The sequence below is a fragment of the Centroberyx gerrardi genome, chromosome 1 (assembly GCF_048128805.1).
Source record: "Centroberyx gerrardi isolate f3 chromosome 1, fCenGer3.hap1.cur.20231027, whole genome shotgun sequence".
Taxonomy (NCBI): Eukaryota; Metazoa; Chordata; class Actinopteri; order Beryciformes; family Berycidae; genus Centroberyx; species Centroberyx gerrardi.
The window spans coordinates 9173837-9187218 of record NC_135997.1 but is presented as its reverse complement, the minus strand read 5'-3'; the positions used below and the strand labels follow the sequence as shown (position 1 = coordinate 9187218).

Sequence of the window (13382 nt, the reverse complement as noted above, 5' to 3'; positions counted from 1 at the left end):
GTGTGTGTGTGTGTGTGTGTGTGAAAATGAATAAGCTTGTCGTATGCAGATGGGCACGCTGCTCCTCTCCTCCCCCTTGTCTGTTCCCCTCCTTTAAGCACCATCCTCTCCTTTTGACATGGTAATGGTTCCAAATTGATGAAGACACTTCACTCATTCAGTGACAACTCTACATAAACACTTCCCCTACGCCCCTCATCCATCACTCACCAGGCCCCTCCCTGCTGCCTGCCTGGCATTGGCTGGGCGGGGACTTGTTTAATCAGCTAATTCGCTCTTCTTTGGTCGGCGTTAATGACCATGCCACCTCTGGATTATCTTGTCATCCCATTCTCTTAATCTGCACTGATGAACTGCTCATCAAACTATTAGCTTGTTGTTGCCTTTGCCATGCTGAGCAAAGGTTAGAGGCCTATACTTAAGTCTAATCTGTTGGGCCACATTTCTCTCTTTAATTGTCAGTCCATAACTATTCTGATTCTGTCTTGTGAGGCGTGCAGAGACAGTTAAAAGGGTGAATTTCCATCTTCCCTTAAATAAAAAAAATCAGCCATCTAAATAGGGAAATAACCACAAAACTATTTTCCACTGTGGGTGTTCATGTAGACACCATGTTCTATTTACATACCAGATTTTTTTTAATCTAAGGGAAGATGGAAAATTCTCCCTCTTTGTGTCTTTCTTAATGTACAGACTAGGATTAGTTTGCTGATATAGCAGGCCAACATTGGCCTTATATTAAACATATGGGACAGTCATGTGATCCACTGCTGATATGATGGAGGTTCCTCCTTGACCACAGCTGCATAAAACACTGTGTAAAACCTGCAATGAAATTTTACTCTTTATTAATTTATATTTACTATGCACATTTTATGTGTTCATTTAATTGTTCAAAAATGTTTTTGTAAATTAATTCTTCAGCTTCCCTGCCACTGAATGCAAAGTGGGGCATCCTGCCTTAAGGAGCTGCTAACCCAAAACAAATTTCATTAGTCTGGGTTTCAATGGAGAGTTTTAGTGTCCCATGATGGTGTAAATGCTGCTTCAGAGACTTTTCCACTCTGACAAGAATCATCTTCTGAGGGAAACACTGAATGCTTGTAATTTTTTGGCTTGAAAATGGAAAAAATCAAAGACATTGAATATGGCATAAAATATCAGCTATCAGCAGCTTCAATTAAAAAATATCAGTATGGGTATTGGCCTTCAAAAATGCATACTGGTGAAACCCTAATTGACACCAGCGAGGAGATACGACCCAAAACATATTCCAGGCTGTAAAAGTATAGCAGTACATATGACCACAGCTTATGTTGGAGTGTGTCCTGCAGTAAAGGCCACAGTGTGGCAAGTTGGTGCACTGGCATGCAATAGGCAACAACTGGTGCAACATGCTCATCGAAACATCACCAATACATTCTGAGGGAAGATAGATAGTTTTTTCTTTCACCTTTGCAGATCTGAATAAATTATTTGTGAAAGTAAGACTTTTAATGGATGGCAACTGGTGCAACCCATGTTGGTTGAGACAGAATCCATCTTTCCAGTGTGGTATACAGAATGGGAGGGGAAACATATGGAGATGCGGTCTTTCCAACTCTGTGGAATTAAGTGTAGAGTTAATTAACAAAGACAACACTGGAAATGGAGGAATATATCTCCATAGTCCAGCTTGTGTGTGTGTGTGTGTGTTTTCCCGTGGAGCTGTGTGCTGATGATCTTGTCCCCGGTTGCCCGTTTATGCCACTTTCTTGCTGCTTCAGCACAGCCATGCAGCTAGGTGAAAGAGTTGTGATGCCTTTAAAAGAATTCATAACACCCAACCTGTACTGACCTTATACAGCAAATAAAAACTATCGATCCTCCCTCACCTTCTCCCCAACTCCCACTTTAAAAGACTTATTGTGGAGCTCCATTTCATCTAATCACTTGGCAAAACAGCCCAGGGTCTAAATAAAGAAGGAATAAATAAAAAAGTCTCTGGGCCAACGTGTTGCTCTCACCTTTGCAGATGAAATTACCCGAAAAGCTGTTACAAATCAATATAATCAATGCAATCAGCTAACTGACACAGGCAATCTCCTGCCAGTAAGTAAAATACCCCCAGCGGAGATCTTTCAATCTCTAGCGCCATAATTGCCCCCGAGGGCGACGTTAGTGTGTAGCATTTTGTACACTTAATTAAATTAGCGAGCTCTGTGGACAGGATAGGTTGCCGATCTCACAGAGAACGGATAGGTCTGGCCCTGTGCCAGTAATTAAGGCAATACCTTTCCTGATTACGCCAATCCCCCTTAATGAACTCATTATGCATTTTAACCCAAACACTCCCCGGAATTAATGAGCACAAAGAAAGCTCCTGGAAGAAAAAACGCCCCGATCATAAGCACAAGCCATAACTCATCCACTCAACGGAGTAGACGTAATGTCCATATTTCTCTCTCTCTCAACGCAGCCAAGGCTAATTTGGACTTGAGTGACAGGAAAAGTTCTAGGTCCTTATGCATAAAGCTTCAGAGAATAGGAGCACTCAGGATCTCTGGTCTGGAAATATAACTACAGAAACTCTTTCCAAGGCCTACTGGTCTCTGATCATCACTCCTCCTCTGACCCTTTGGAGGCTTTACTAAAATATCTGAATCTGAATCAGTTACAAATACCTAGTACAGTCCTGTTAAACACATACACACCCACACTCACATATGACACGCCACCCAAACACGCACGGGCACACACACATGCGCGTAATGATTTAAAGAGACCTAGGAACACTGCAGGGTGGGAGCAGCTCAGCACTGACCCATAATGCTTGGCTAATTAAATAATTCACTAATTGATTCATCGCCAAATCAATAAAGCCTGCAGATGGTTTATGTTTATGGTGTGAGAGCTGAGGTGTGTTTGTGTTGGGGAGGGTGGCCGGGGTACAATGAAACACACACACACACACACACACAGTATCCAAATCCCCCTAACTGAATGACAAAGACAAAAGCACATGAAATTGGGTGCTAAAATGTAGGCGAACATTGAGTTGACCTTGCGCTAGTATTGCATGACATCATTTCAGACCCTCACAGGCAGATGATGGTGAATATAAAGGTGGGGGCGATATGTGTGTGTGTGTGTGTGTACGCTGAACCCATAAACACAGCCCCTCCATCCTAAACCCAATCCCATGGGAGTCTGGGGATGTAGGTGGGCCTGGAGAAGAAATCAGTTGGGATATTATTAATTAAAGTGTAATGAATCCTTATAGGGTGTTTGCGTGTGTATCTAAAAGGGCATGTGAATATGTTCTGTAAGATTGGTCGTCCGTGTGTGTCTGTGCTTGGTAGGGTAAGAATCACCTTTGAGAATAATTAGGATGAGGAGTGAGGTACGACGTCCCATTGATCTGAGTGAACGCAAGGGTTGTAAATCCAGCCACAGTTTCTGATACTGGTTTCCAAGCACGTGCACACAGACACACACACAGACACACACACAGACCTTAGGAAATGACCATTTGCATTTAACACTGTCAATAGGAGTAACGCTGGGCTTGCCTGCCATGACATACTATTCATCTGAGGCTGAACCAAAGCAACTTCTACATTAAAAAAAAAGTACTGTATTTCACTTTCTCATTTAATGTGTCAATGGAAAACAGCAATGAAAAACAAACTTGTCCTTTTTTAAGCTTTGAATTAATGTTGCCCACAAATTATTTAAAGTAGTAAAACCACACCCAAGTTCATTATAATAATGATTCTTAATACCAGATCAACTCACTTTATAAATTTACATATCAAGGTACATGTTGCAGTGTATTTGCAAAGTATGAATGTCAAAAAGTCACAACCTTCATTAGCACTAAATGCTGTGTTTTGCTGATCAAGTGCAAGTAATTGTATTTAATTAATTCAAATAACCTACTTTTCTTGATTCACAATTTTGGATGATAATGCAGTTTTATTCAACAGAAAATTGTATTAAAAAACTGTACACAGACTGCTACATATACAATATTTTGAAGGGTTTATCTAATCAAATATCCCCTTTTCCTGTGCAGTGAGTAACAGATAAACATAATTTCAACAGAATTTTGCATAATCAAATACAGTAACAACGCAATCTTACTTCTTTATATCTGTGAACTTGACCAGTACAATTATAAATTTGTTAGATTGTTATTGGGCCGATAGCAGTATTGGTTTACCACTAACAACTGCACAAAATTTGTAGTGATTTGACAAATCCAAATGTACCATTAAAACATATTCATGCTTTGTGTCAATAACTGTTCCAACAATAAACAAACTGTATAAGACAACTGCCAAGGAAATAAAATGTATTTAGTTTAAGTTCCAATATGGTCCATTATCACCTGGTTAAGTCACAAAACAAAGCATTAGTCTTCATAAAACAAAGCATTAACCTTCACCTAAATGCCCGAAGTATTTTTTTATTTAAAAATAATTTCAAAAGTACCATTCAGATCTTGAGATAGACTGCCAGACCTTTTGAGAGAACTAGGTGAACCCTGAGAGAACAAAAACGTGTTATCCTCTTTATATTCAACATTCAAACATAACAAATTAAATACACGCATTATGCAAAAGCAGTTGGAATGGAAAATACTTGACTGTGTTTAAAAATACAATGAATACAGTGAAAAGTGAAGTACAAAGGTTAAACTGCAATAGCAGGATATGATGATGATATCAATTCTCGCTTTAATAAAAGATTTCTAAAAGTGGATCCATTTTACAGGGCCTGACCCTTATTAGAGAGCAGGCAGAATAAAACTTTGACATGTTCAAAGTTAATTCCACCCCCTCCCCAATCGGGTCTGTGTGCACCAGTAGCACCCCACTATTTCCTTTCTTACATTTCTTTGTAAATAAATACCTGATGTATCTTTGATGTGTTTTACAAAGACCCCATTCACAAATTATCAGCTACACAGACAGAAAGATGAAATTTGCCGCACAGGCATGTACAGAAGGGGACTGTGATGGTGGAGCACCTCTGTGTGTTCAAATGCAGCATTGCGGGTGAGGAGCGCTCGGCTTCTCAGCTTTTCCGAGTAGAGGCATACGGTGTGGGTGAAGGTGGGGAGAAAGGTTGAAGGTCAAGTTCTAGTTGGAGCTAAGACGGTTACAGCAGTCAGGTGTGACCCCCAAGATGTTACAGAGACCCCAAAAAAATCAGTGATCAGTGTAAAAATAAAAGAGTCCAGTTTGGAAATGGACCCTAATACTGCCTCAAGATCATGTCAACATCTTGGTAGGGAATGTAATCTGCTCTGTATTGTACTCAGGGAAGCTTCCTTCCATTGGAAAGTTTGGCAATGCTTATTTGGTTTCCCTTTTCTCACCTAAAATTCTGACCACATTTTTGGGTTAACAAAAAGTTACATTATATAATTCAAACTTTCACTTAGAAAAAATCCTTTCTCTTGTCTATTGATTGCAAGGTGAAGCATAATGCCACTTCATTAACTTAGAAACAACACTAGCCCCAAGTCAGAAGCATCGTAACTCCACATTGGTGCTGGTCTTGCAGACCTGAATTATTAGAATTATATGTAAGGCCTTTCAAATATTTTTATAATTTGCCTAAACCTATCAGGAATCGAAGAGTCCACTGTGATACGCAAGCTTGATCACACAAACTGAAAGCTAACCGTTTGCCAAGCTCCCCAAGCTGGATGAAACTCTGTACCCAAGCCATTATATTAGACTTCAATAAATAAAACATATACATGTTCAAGCTCAAATAAAGAGATGCTCCATTCAAGTGTGCAAAGTTCTCATTCCAAGGCTGTTTTAACCCATGGGCATCAGGCAGATCAGACCATGTTGGTTTGGGTGTTGGGGCTGCGACTCTGCAGGTCCTGGACCTGGTCGCGAACCCAGTTGATGTCGGGTCTCTCCTGGGGATTGGACACCATTATGGAGCTAAGCAGCATCTGCAGGCCCTCCGAGTAACTGGGCACAAAACAAACACCAAATAGTACTAATTCAGTTTGATCCAGGTAAGAAAAGAAACATAGTTATATGATCCTTCACAAGTGATTTGCTGCACAAAAAAATTCTACATAATAACTGAATCACAACTAATCATCGGAAATATCAGTAACAGCCACATCAGTCTTACTTCTGTTTATGCTGCACAAAATATCGGTGAGGTTGCCAGGACAGGGCAGAGTTTATGCAATATAAATACACTAATCTAAATAATGTGCACAAATTAATGTTCTTATTTACCATTTCTGTTTCATATGCAAGATAAATAAACTCCATTCAATTATTTGCAAGTAAGCTTGTATCAGCTTACATGCAGGCTAATAAAGGCTGTCAGTAAATGCAGAGAGAAAAGCGGCGCAAAAGTCATGGTTTGCAATTGCATGAAATAAAAAAGCATTGGGTATTTATTTTACTTGCTAACAGAGTTAAATACAAATGCTTTAGATAGGTTACTGCAGAAAGTTGCCACCAGAGGGCTCACATGAGGGAAGGGAAGGGGATGTGAACTGGATTCAACCCAAGAGTCAAGAATTATGTTCCAGCATAAGCTATTGTCTGGGGAAACTTAAGAGGAATATCCTTTCAAAGGGCCTAGATGTTTGTATATCTTTCAAACAAATCACAAAAGTGCTTGCCGGCACTCGACCTGAGAGGGCCGATGGCCATTGTGTTCCAAGCTGGCACAAGCTGGTGGTTGCACCCTTGTAGGACACAGAGGGCCAAGGGAAACATGTTGTGCAAGTTGGAGAAATGGAAACACCAGCAGTTGTTGTTCATACCACTAGCTGGGGCAGAAATAGAAACCTATCCCACAAAAGGAAACTGTAAGATAGATTGATTGCTACACTTTCAGTTGCTACACGTTCAGGACTGACCTGCAAGGCTGTGGGATGGCCACAGGATTCTGGACAGCCAAGGCAACACTGTCCCCCTTCTGAAATATCAGGTCATACGGCCCCTCCAGCATCATCATGCAGTAAAGCACACAGCCAAGTGACTGAGGGGGAGGAGGGAAGGGGATGGAGAGCAAAAGAGGAAGGTGAGAATAAGAACCAGTCACTAAAAGGTGCACAGATGCATGATTTTGACCTGAGGTTTGAGAGAGCTATTGTCACACAATGTTACTAGAGAAGACATCATATACAGCGAGTACAAATACAAAACCTTACCCAGATATCAGTGCGCTCGTCAATGATGCAGTGGCTCTCTACATTGAAGAGTTCGGGAGCCCTGTAGGAAATGGTACACCGCTGGGCTGCCCAGTCCTGAACAGTCATAGCCTCCCTAGTTCCTCTCACCTGTAATCAATTCACAGTCTTTATCAAAATCATCACATATTGATACTCATTTACAGGACCTACTATTCAGGAGATTAGCACTGACAACATAGATAGCTCTTTGTACCTACATTTATTTCTGTAGCACTTTTGAAAACACAGTTACAAAGCACTTTACAAGAAGTAAGTAAAAGCAAAAAAAATATATATATAAACATAGTAGGAGGCAAGCATAGCATAGTAAGCAACAAAGAAACAAAAACTAAGAAACAAAAGCAACATATAAAGAGGGGGTGACAGACAATGAATAATAGATCATTACAGAAGAGTCTATGAAAGTTATTTTTAAAACATAGTACTGACTTAGCCAGCCTTAGCTCCTCCAGCAGGTTGTTTGAAAGTCTAAGAGCTCTGATCACCAGTCGTTTTCAATCTAGACTTTGGAACAGCGACTGAGGGCCTGCCTGATCTCAGGCTATGATCCAGCTCTTATGGGGTTAACAAGTCTGGGATATAGCTTGGTGCCCGACCTACAGTATCTATGCCTATAAAGTGATCAGTAAAATCTTAAGAACCGTCTAAATGACCCGGCCCCTTACCTCAATCCTGGCTTTATTCATAGAGCCCAGGTCCATCAGAACCGGCCTGTTATCCTCCTCCAGCAGCACATTTGTAGGCTTCAGGTCTCTGACAACAAATCATAACAGAAAATGTTTGTGTGTGTATGTTAAGAAAGGCATGTGCATGTTAAAATAAAAACGCAGAAAACAATTTTTGTTGCCGTTTGGAAAAAATGACTAAATGGTAACATGAATGTTTAAAGTGTGGTCTGTGTTTACAACAAAGGCTAATTAATGAGCTACTATAATTTTACTGTTCATAGCTATTTTGGCTTTGTATTTTACTGAAGACGTGGTAGAAGTTATGAATGTGTTTTTATGAAGTAGAGCTGCACGATATTGGCAAATAATCATATTGCAATTATTTTGCTGAATATTGCAATTGCGATATAAATTGCAATAAGTATACAGAAACTGATTTTTTATTATTTAAAATTTTTCTGGAAATATTTTTAATAAAACAACAGATGATGTTGATTAAGATTTGCACTGTTTGAATACAATGAAAGTTTTTTTACAATGTGCAATTTAATTTATTGGCCAGAAATTGGGCTCAGCACCACAATATCCTGTTTAGGAGTCCATTTTGAGCACGTATCACTCTGATAAAATAATTGCAGCCTTATGCGATTTGGAAATTTAAGAATTTTGTATTGCAATTTTAGATTTTTTATTTATTGATTATTAAGACGCTTTTGTTGGGTTAGGGTTAGGAAAGAGTACAACAGTAAAGAATGTATTCTTATTTTCGTCAGACATTTCCAATGTGTGCATGTTTGTGAGAGAAGTTCTATGTATGTGTGTGTGTGTGTGTGTGCGTGTGTGTATGTGTGTGTGGAGGGAGGTACCTGTGTGCATAACCTCTGTCGTGAATGGCCTTGAGGCCGGAGCAGATGCCATGCAAGATGTGCAAAATCTGTCTTTCAGGCATGAAGCTCCCCTTGTCTCTCAGCTTCTCCAGAACTGACCAGAGGCTGCCCTTCTGTTCACACAAACACACCAACGTGTCACAACCCCTCCAAAGAGGTCACTCCTGGTAAAAACAAAACAAAACAAAGCGCTGCACCAACTTACTCTAACATAAGGCAAAAGTAACCAGGCTTCACTCTTGCCCCCACGGTCTACGAAGGTGTGTGCAGCTAAGCTCAAGATGTTGGGGTGGTTGAACATCTGGTGCATCTCCACCTCTGTCTGGGCCTCCTGACGGCCCTCACGGTCGTGGCACAGGATCCTCTTCAGGGCATAGAAGCGCCCGTCCTGCACCCCCTCTACCAGATCCACATAACTGAACCCACTGACAAGGGGACAGAGAGAGAGACAGAGCATAAGAGGCTATGATGGGTTTGTCTGGGACTGTGACCTGGATTTTGAACCTGCATTGGGCACATGTGATCTTACCCTTCATCTAGTTTCTGGATGAAGTAGTATCTCTTGTTGTCGATGCTGATGGAGCCACGGGAGCATATGCACAGGGTCTGGCCCATCTTGTCTGGTACATTGCTTAACACCAAGCTAATGAGGGACTGATAGAAAAATAAAATGAAGTCATCTGAGAGTGAGAGAGTGAGAGAGAGAGAGAGGGAGAGGGGGAGGGAGAGAGAGAGAGAGCAATGTAGCTAAATAATTGGTTAACTTTAGCTAATTAAAAGGTAACGTTAGCTGAATGGTTGGGCCAGTCGTTTAAACGTTGTTTCTAGTCAGGTGTAACGGCACAGAGTATGCCCTGGGTTGTATTTGGTGTCACAAATGGCTAACAAGTAGCCTACCGTCGTGAAGCTGAATAGAGATGCATATCGTCAACGTCTAACAACCTACTTCCGAGCTAACTTACAACTGCCACAATGCCACATAAATGTCGATATCTATCCCGAATCCCTAACTACATCTACATATACAATACAATGCCAAACAAGCCAGGACATGTCGATTCTGGATTGGGTGACGTTAACTTACCTGTTTGCTACGTTAGCTTGCTGTCATGTTTCCCCATTACTCTTCTTCTTTTCTTGTAAATAGGGGATGAAGGCACACACCACTTTAGTTTGAGCACAGCGCTTGGCGAGGACTAGCGGCGTTAACAGGCGTTGGAGCTTGCAAGTAACGTAGTATTGAAGAAATCATGGCGGATAATAAGCATCACAGCAAGGGTTACACCGACGATGGAGGTGATATTTGTGCAGTTTTAATGTCTTAAATAATGTTTAGGTATAAACATTATTTAGCTGTTGTAACTTAACAGGTTGCAAATTATGCAAGTTCACAAATCGTAACATCAGTTATAGAGCTAATGTTAGCCACTTCTCGTTGGCTAATGCTAAGTAATGCTGACGTTAACATTATATATTAGCTGCTAAGCTAAGGCACAGGGACTGGCCATAACTAGCGGACGTTGACGCTAGCTAAATCAGTGCAAATAACGGTCGATTCTCAAAACAAATGCTGGCATGCTAAATCTCAATGACAAGACACAGTCTGCTTGCTAACGTGCTAGCTAGCTAGCTAGCTAGCGTTACGTTAGCTCACTAATGTTTACGTTAACGTACGTAGTTTAGCTTAGGTCAACGTCATTTTGATGAGAATGAATACTCGAGTCAGACCCTCCGTGCCCCATAGAAGTTATCGTCCAGTGTACACAAACCCTAATATTCTAGCTAGGTGGTTCTTGTACACACAGTCCCGACTGGCTGGTAAAGTAATAAATTGTAGTCGAGTTGAATGTACCTTCAGTTCATTGATGGCTTGAAACTCAGCCACTCAGGTAATGGTGATAGCTCATTCTCCATTTCTCAGACAACAGTTGCTCACCTTGGTAAGTTGTCTTGCCTCAAGCAGGGCCGGAGGAGGAGGGAGGCAGAGTGAAAAATAAGCCTGTCTCTTCTAGCACTGTGGGAGGAGGAACGACTGCAGCCAAACGCACAGCCCAACATCTCGCACCTGAAGCTGAGGATGAGTCCTCTGCAGGCCCACCGGCGCCGCTCAAAATCTCCAAGATAGGCTTTAGCATGAGCAGTCAGATGGGGAAGAAGACCAACCCCATCTCCATCAAACTTGGAGCAACAGTGAGTGTAGAAATAGTCATGCAAAATAACTGTATGTAGATGAACGTAGTATCTGATGGCAAACACTCCAGAGAGCAGGTTGAAGAATTGTGATGCTTCTAGATTTTTATTTATTTATGTTTTTCTATTTTTTTCCTCCCCAACCTGTTCTAGAAACCCAAAGAGCCTGTACCAACGGTTCCTGCTAAAAAGCCAGGGCTGGCCTCTGTTTTTAATGAGGATGATGATGTAAGTGCACACACAGGCCTGAGTGTACAAACACAAATATGCACAGGCTTCAAGGCTAACAAGTTTGTCTTGCTATGCAGAGTGAACCTGAGGAGATGCCTCCAGAAGCTAAGATGAGAATGAAGAACATCGGCAGGTATATACACACACATACATATACATGATTCACTTTCCAAATATTGCCTCAGCTGCTAATTTGAGCTTCTGAATACTTTTAAATTGATGACAACATTGAATTATTTCGCCGATTCTCTCAACTAAGTACGACCTACTGAAAGGATGAGGACCTTTTGTTAGGAAGTTACATTGTCATTCACAGTATTCTCACCATCTTGTGAGAATAAATTTAATGTGACGTTTGAAATGACTAACCCGCTATCGCTTTCAGGGAGACACCAACATCTGCAGGACCCAACTCCTTCAACAAGGGCAAGCAGGGTTTCTCCGACCACCAAAAACTTTGGGAGAGGAAGCTGAAGGCCCAGTCAGACCAATAGTAAACGACTACCAGAGTTTTTGTCACTATGGGATGGTTTTCTATTGGTTAAACCATGTCAGAGAGATCCACGGAGGCTCAAATGATTCCTAACTGTAGCCCATGTTTCGACAAGCTTTGAGTACGTTCTTCCAGAAACTGGTTAGTGTTTTGGACAGGAACTATTTAAGCCTTCTGTGATTTTCAGTGACTGGACTCTTGTTTTACGATTGTAATCACTACCAGCTGACACTAAGTGATAGGAGATGTGCCAGAGAGCCGTGGCTCTGGGCAGGGGGTGCAGGGTGGGCATCTCTCTAGCAGAGATGGTACAAACAAATTAGCCAGAAAATTGTTTAAACTGTCTAAAATTTGCAATGGCACTGTATAAACTGAGTTATTTTCTGTTAGTCTACAAACAATGTCAAGATTCTACCAAAATAAATCTTGACTTGTTTGCTGGCTAATTTGACAATCTTGCATCTCGAAGCCCCCACACCCCTTTGTTGTGATACATGCTTGTTTCTAGTCGAAGCTGGTTAAGTGTACTGAGCAAGCTCTTTGTTTTGCTTGTCGGCTATTGGTGTAAAAATGTACATAGAATGAACTGTGATAATGTTTTATTTTTAAATTCAAAGCTTGGAGTGCGTGTCAGCGTGTATGTTAATGTGCGTGTGTGGCAAACTATGTGCTAGACAGCCTAGACACAGAAGGATGAAGTTTGTTTTATCTTTTCTTTCAACATTAATGTCCAACCCCAATTGGTTTTTCACCAACTGTGCCACTGCATAGGCTGTTTTTTCTCATTTGTATGAACCTTTTCTGTCAATGTTTCTGGTATTGCTTACCCAACATGTAATTCCTCCCTGTTCCCGTGAATCTGGCAAAGTTAGAAATGTGGTTGTGCTGTTGATCTTCAAAATGAAAGGACTGATACTGTTTTAGTATCAACGGTCAATAACTCTCCTGTGGAGAACAGCACAGTACAGCTGTGATTTGACTACCAGGATTCTGGTATCTCAGTCATATTTCATGCGTTTTACTGCCTAGAGTTTATGTACCTAGGTTAGTAATGAATGGGCACGTTTACATAACTTTATGCTTTTGATCACTGCCCCTGTCACATCAGAAAGCCCCTCAGCAACATTGACCCGATCCACTGTTTGCTCAGATAATTTGAAAATTGTGGTACCTCACTGACTTCTCCTGTGCCTCAAACTCCTTTTGAAAAACCCTTTGATTGGAAATAAAGACATTGAATTCCTCTGTGAATTGTGTACCTATTGTGTAGAATGCCCGATGAATAATAATAATATCCACTGCAACAGCTTGCTTCATCAAACAGACCTGTGTTGAATACATATTTGATATACAGTGAAGTAAGATTTAGGATGATGCGTATTGTGTAAAGCATTTATTGCTTTTATTGCAGTTTCTTGAATTGAAACTGATGTAAGAACAGCCTATAAGACCTAATGTTTTCATTTTAATTGTAGTAAACACTGTCCATCTTTCAACAAAAAGTCAGTCGCTGATATAGAAAAATGTACAGTATAGATTTACTTTTTTCTGAGTGATGTAGTTCTTTTGCATTTTTTACATTTAAGACTTTTCAATGTACAATTACAATTTTTCTTTTGAAGGCATGCTCCTTGTGTCTTGTTTTTAGAATCTTGGGGTTGGTAGGTGATTATTTTGCAGTGATC

At 40.7% G+C, this 13382-nt stretch overlaps 2 protein-coding genes across 3 annotated transcripts; one reads left to right on the top strand and one right to left on the bottom strand.

The window, feature by feature from the left end:
* Window positions 1-3718: 3718 nt before the first annotated feature.
* stk16 (serine/threonine kinase 16) lies at window positions 3719-10016 on the bottom strand. 2 transcript variants are annotated; one of them, XM_071915011.2, is made up of 8 exons: window positions 9868-10016; window positions 9313-9437; window positions 8989-9208; window positions 8763-8896; window positions 7894-7981; window positions 7187-7315; window positions 6893-7014; window positions 3719-5978 (listed from the first exon to the last, which is right to left on the bottom strand). In XM_071915011.2, exons 2-8 carry the CDS (start codon window positions 9396-9398, stop codon window positions 5840-5842), a joined length of 918 nt encoding a protein of 305 aa, XP_071771112.1. In that variant the 5' UTR covers window positions 9399-9437; window positions 9868-10016; the 3' UTR covers window positions 3719-5839. The 2 variants fall into 2 exon arrangements, with proteins under 2 accessions (XP_071771112.1, XP_071771111.1); XM_071915010.2 differs by lacking the exon at window positions 9868-10016 and adding an exon at window positions 9681-9850.
* Window positions 10017-10029: 13 nt separating this feature from the next.
* pcnp (PEST proteolytic signal containing nuclear protein) lies at window positions 10030-13103 on the top strand. The gene is made up of 5 exons (XM_071915014.2): window positions 10030-10079; window positions 10747-10973; window positions 11127-11201; window positions 11282-11337; window positions 11590-13103. The coding sequence occupies exons 1-5, from the start codon at window positions 10034-10036 to the stop codon at window positions 11696-11698; spliced, it is 513 nt and encodes a 170-aa protein (XP_071771115.1). The 5' UTR covers window positions 10030-10033; the 3' UTR covers window positions 11699-13103.
* The last annotated feature ends 279 nt before the right edge of the window (window positions 13104-13382 follow it).

Bases quoted from the DNA above. Each gene is read 5' to 3' on its own strand.
- stk16 (XM_071915011.2), bottom strand. From the start codon at position 9,398: ATGGGCCAGACCCTGTGCATATGCTCCCGTGGCTCCATCAGCATCGAC. The intron at 7,316-7,893 runs GTAAGGGGCCGG...AATTGATTACAG, and splicing joins TGAATAAAGCCAGGATTGAG to GTGAGAGGAACTAGGGAGGC. The intron at 7,015-7,186 runs GTAAGGTTTTGT...CCTCCCCCTCAG, and splicing joins ACGAGCGCACTGATATCTGG to TCACTTGGCTGTGTGCTTTA.
- pcnp (XM_071915014.2), top strand. From the start codon at position 10,034: ATGGCGGATAATAAGCATCACAGCAAGGGTTACACCGACGATGGAG. The intron at 10,974-11,126 runs GTGAGTGTAGAA...AACCTGTTCTAG, and splicing joins CCATCAAACTTGGAGCAACA to AAACCCAAAGAGCCTGTACC. The intron at 11,338-11,589 runs GTATATACACAC...TATCGCTTTCAG, and splicing joins AGAATGAAGAACATCGGCAG to GGAGACACCAACATCTGCAG.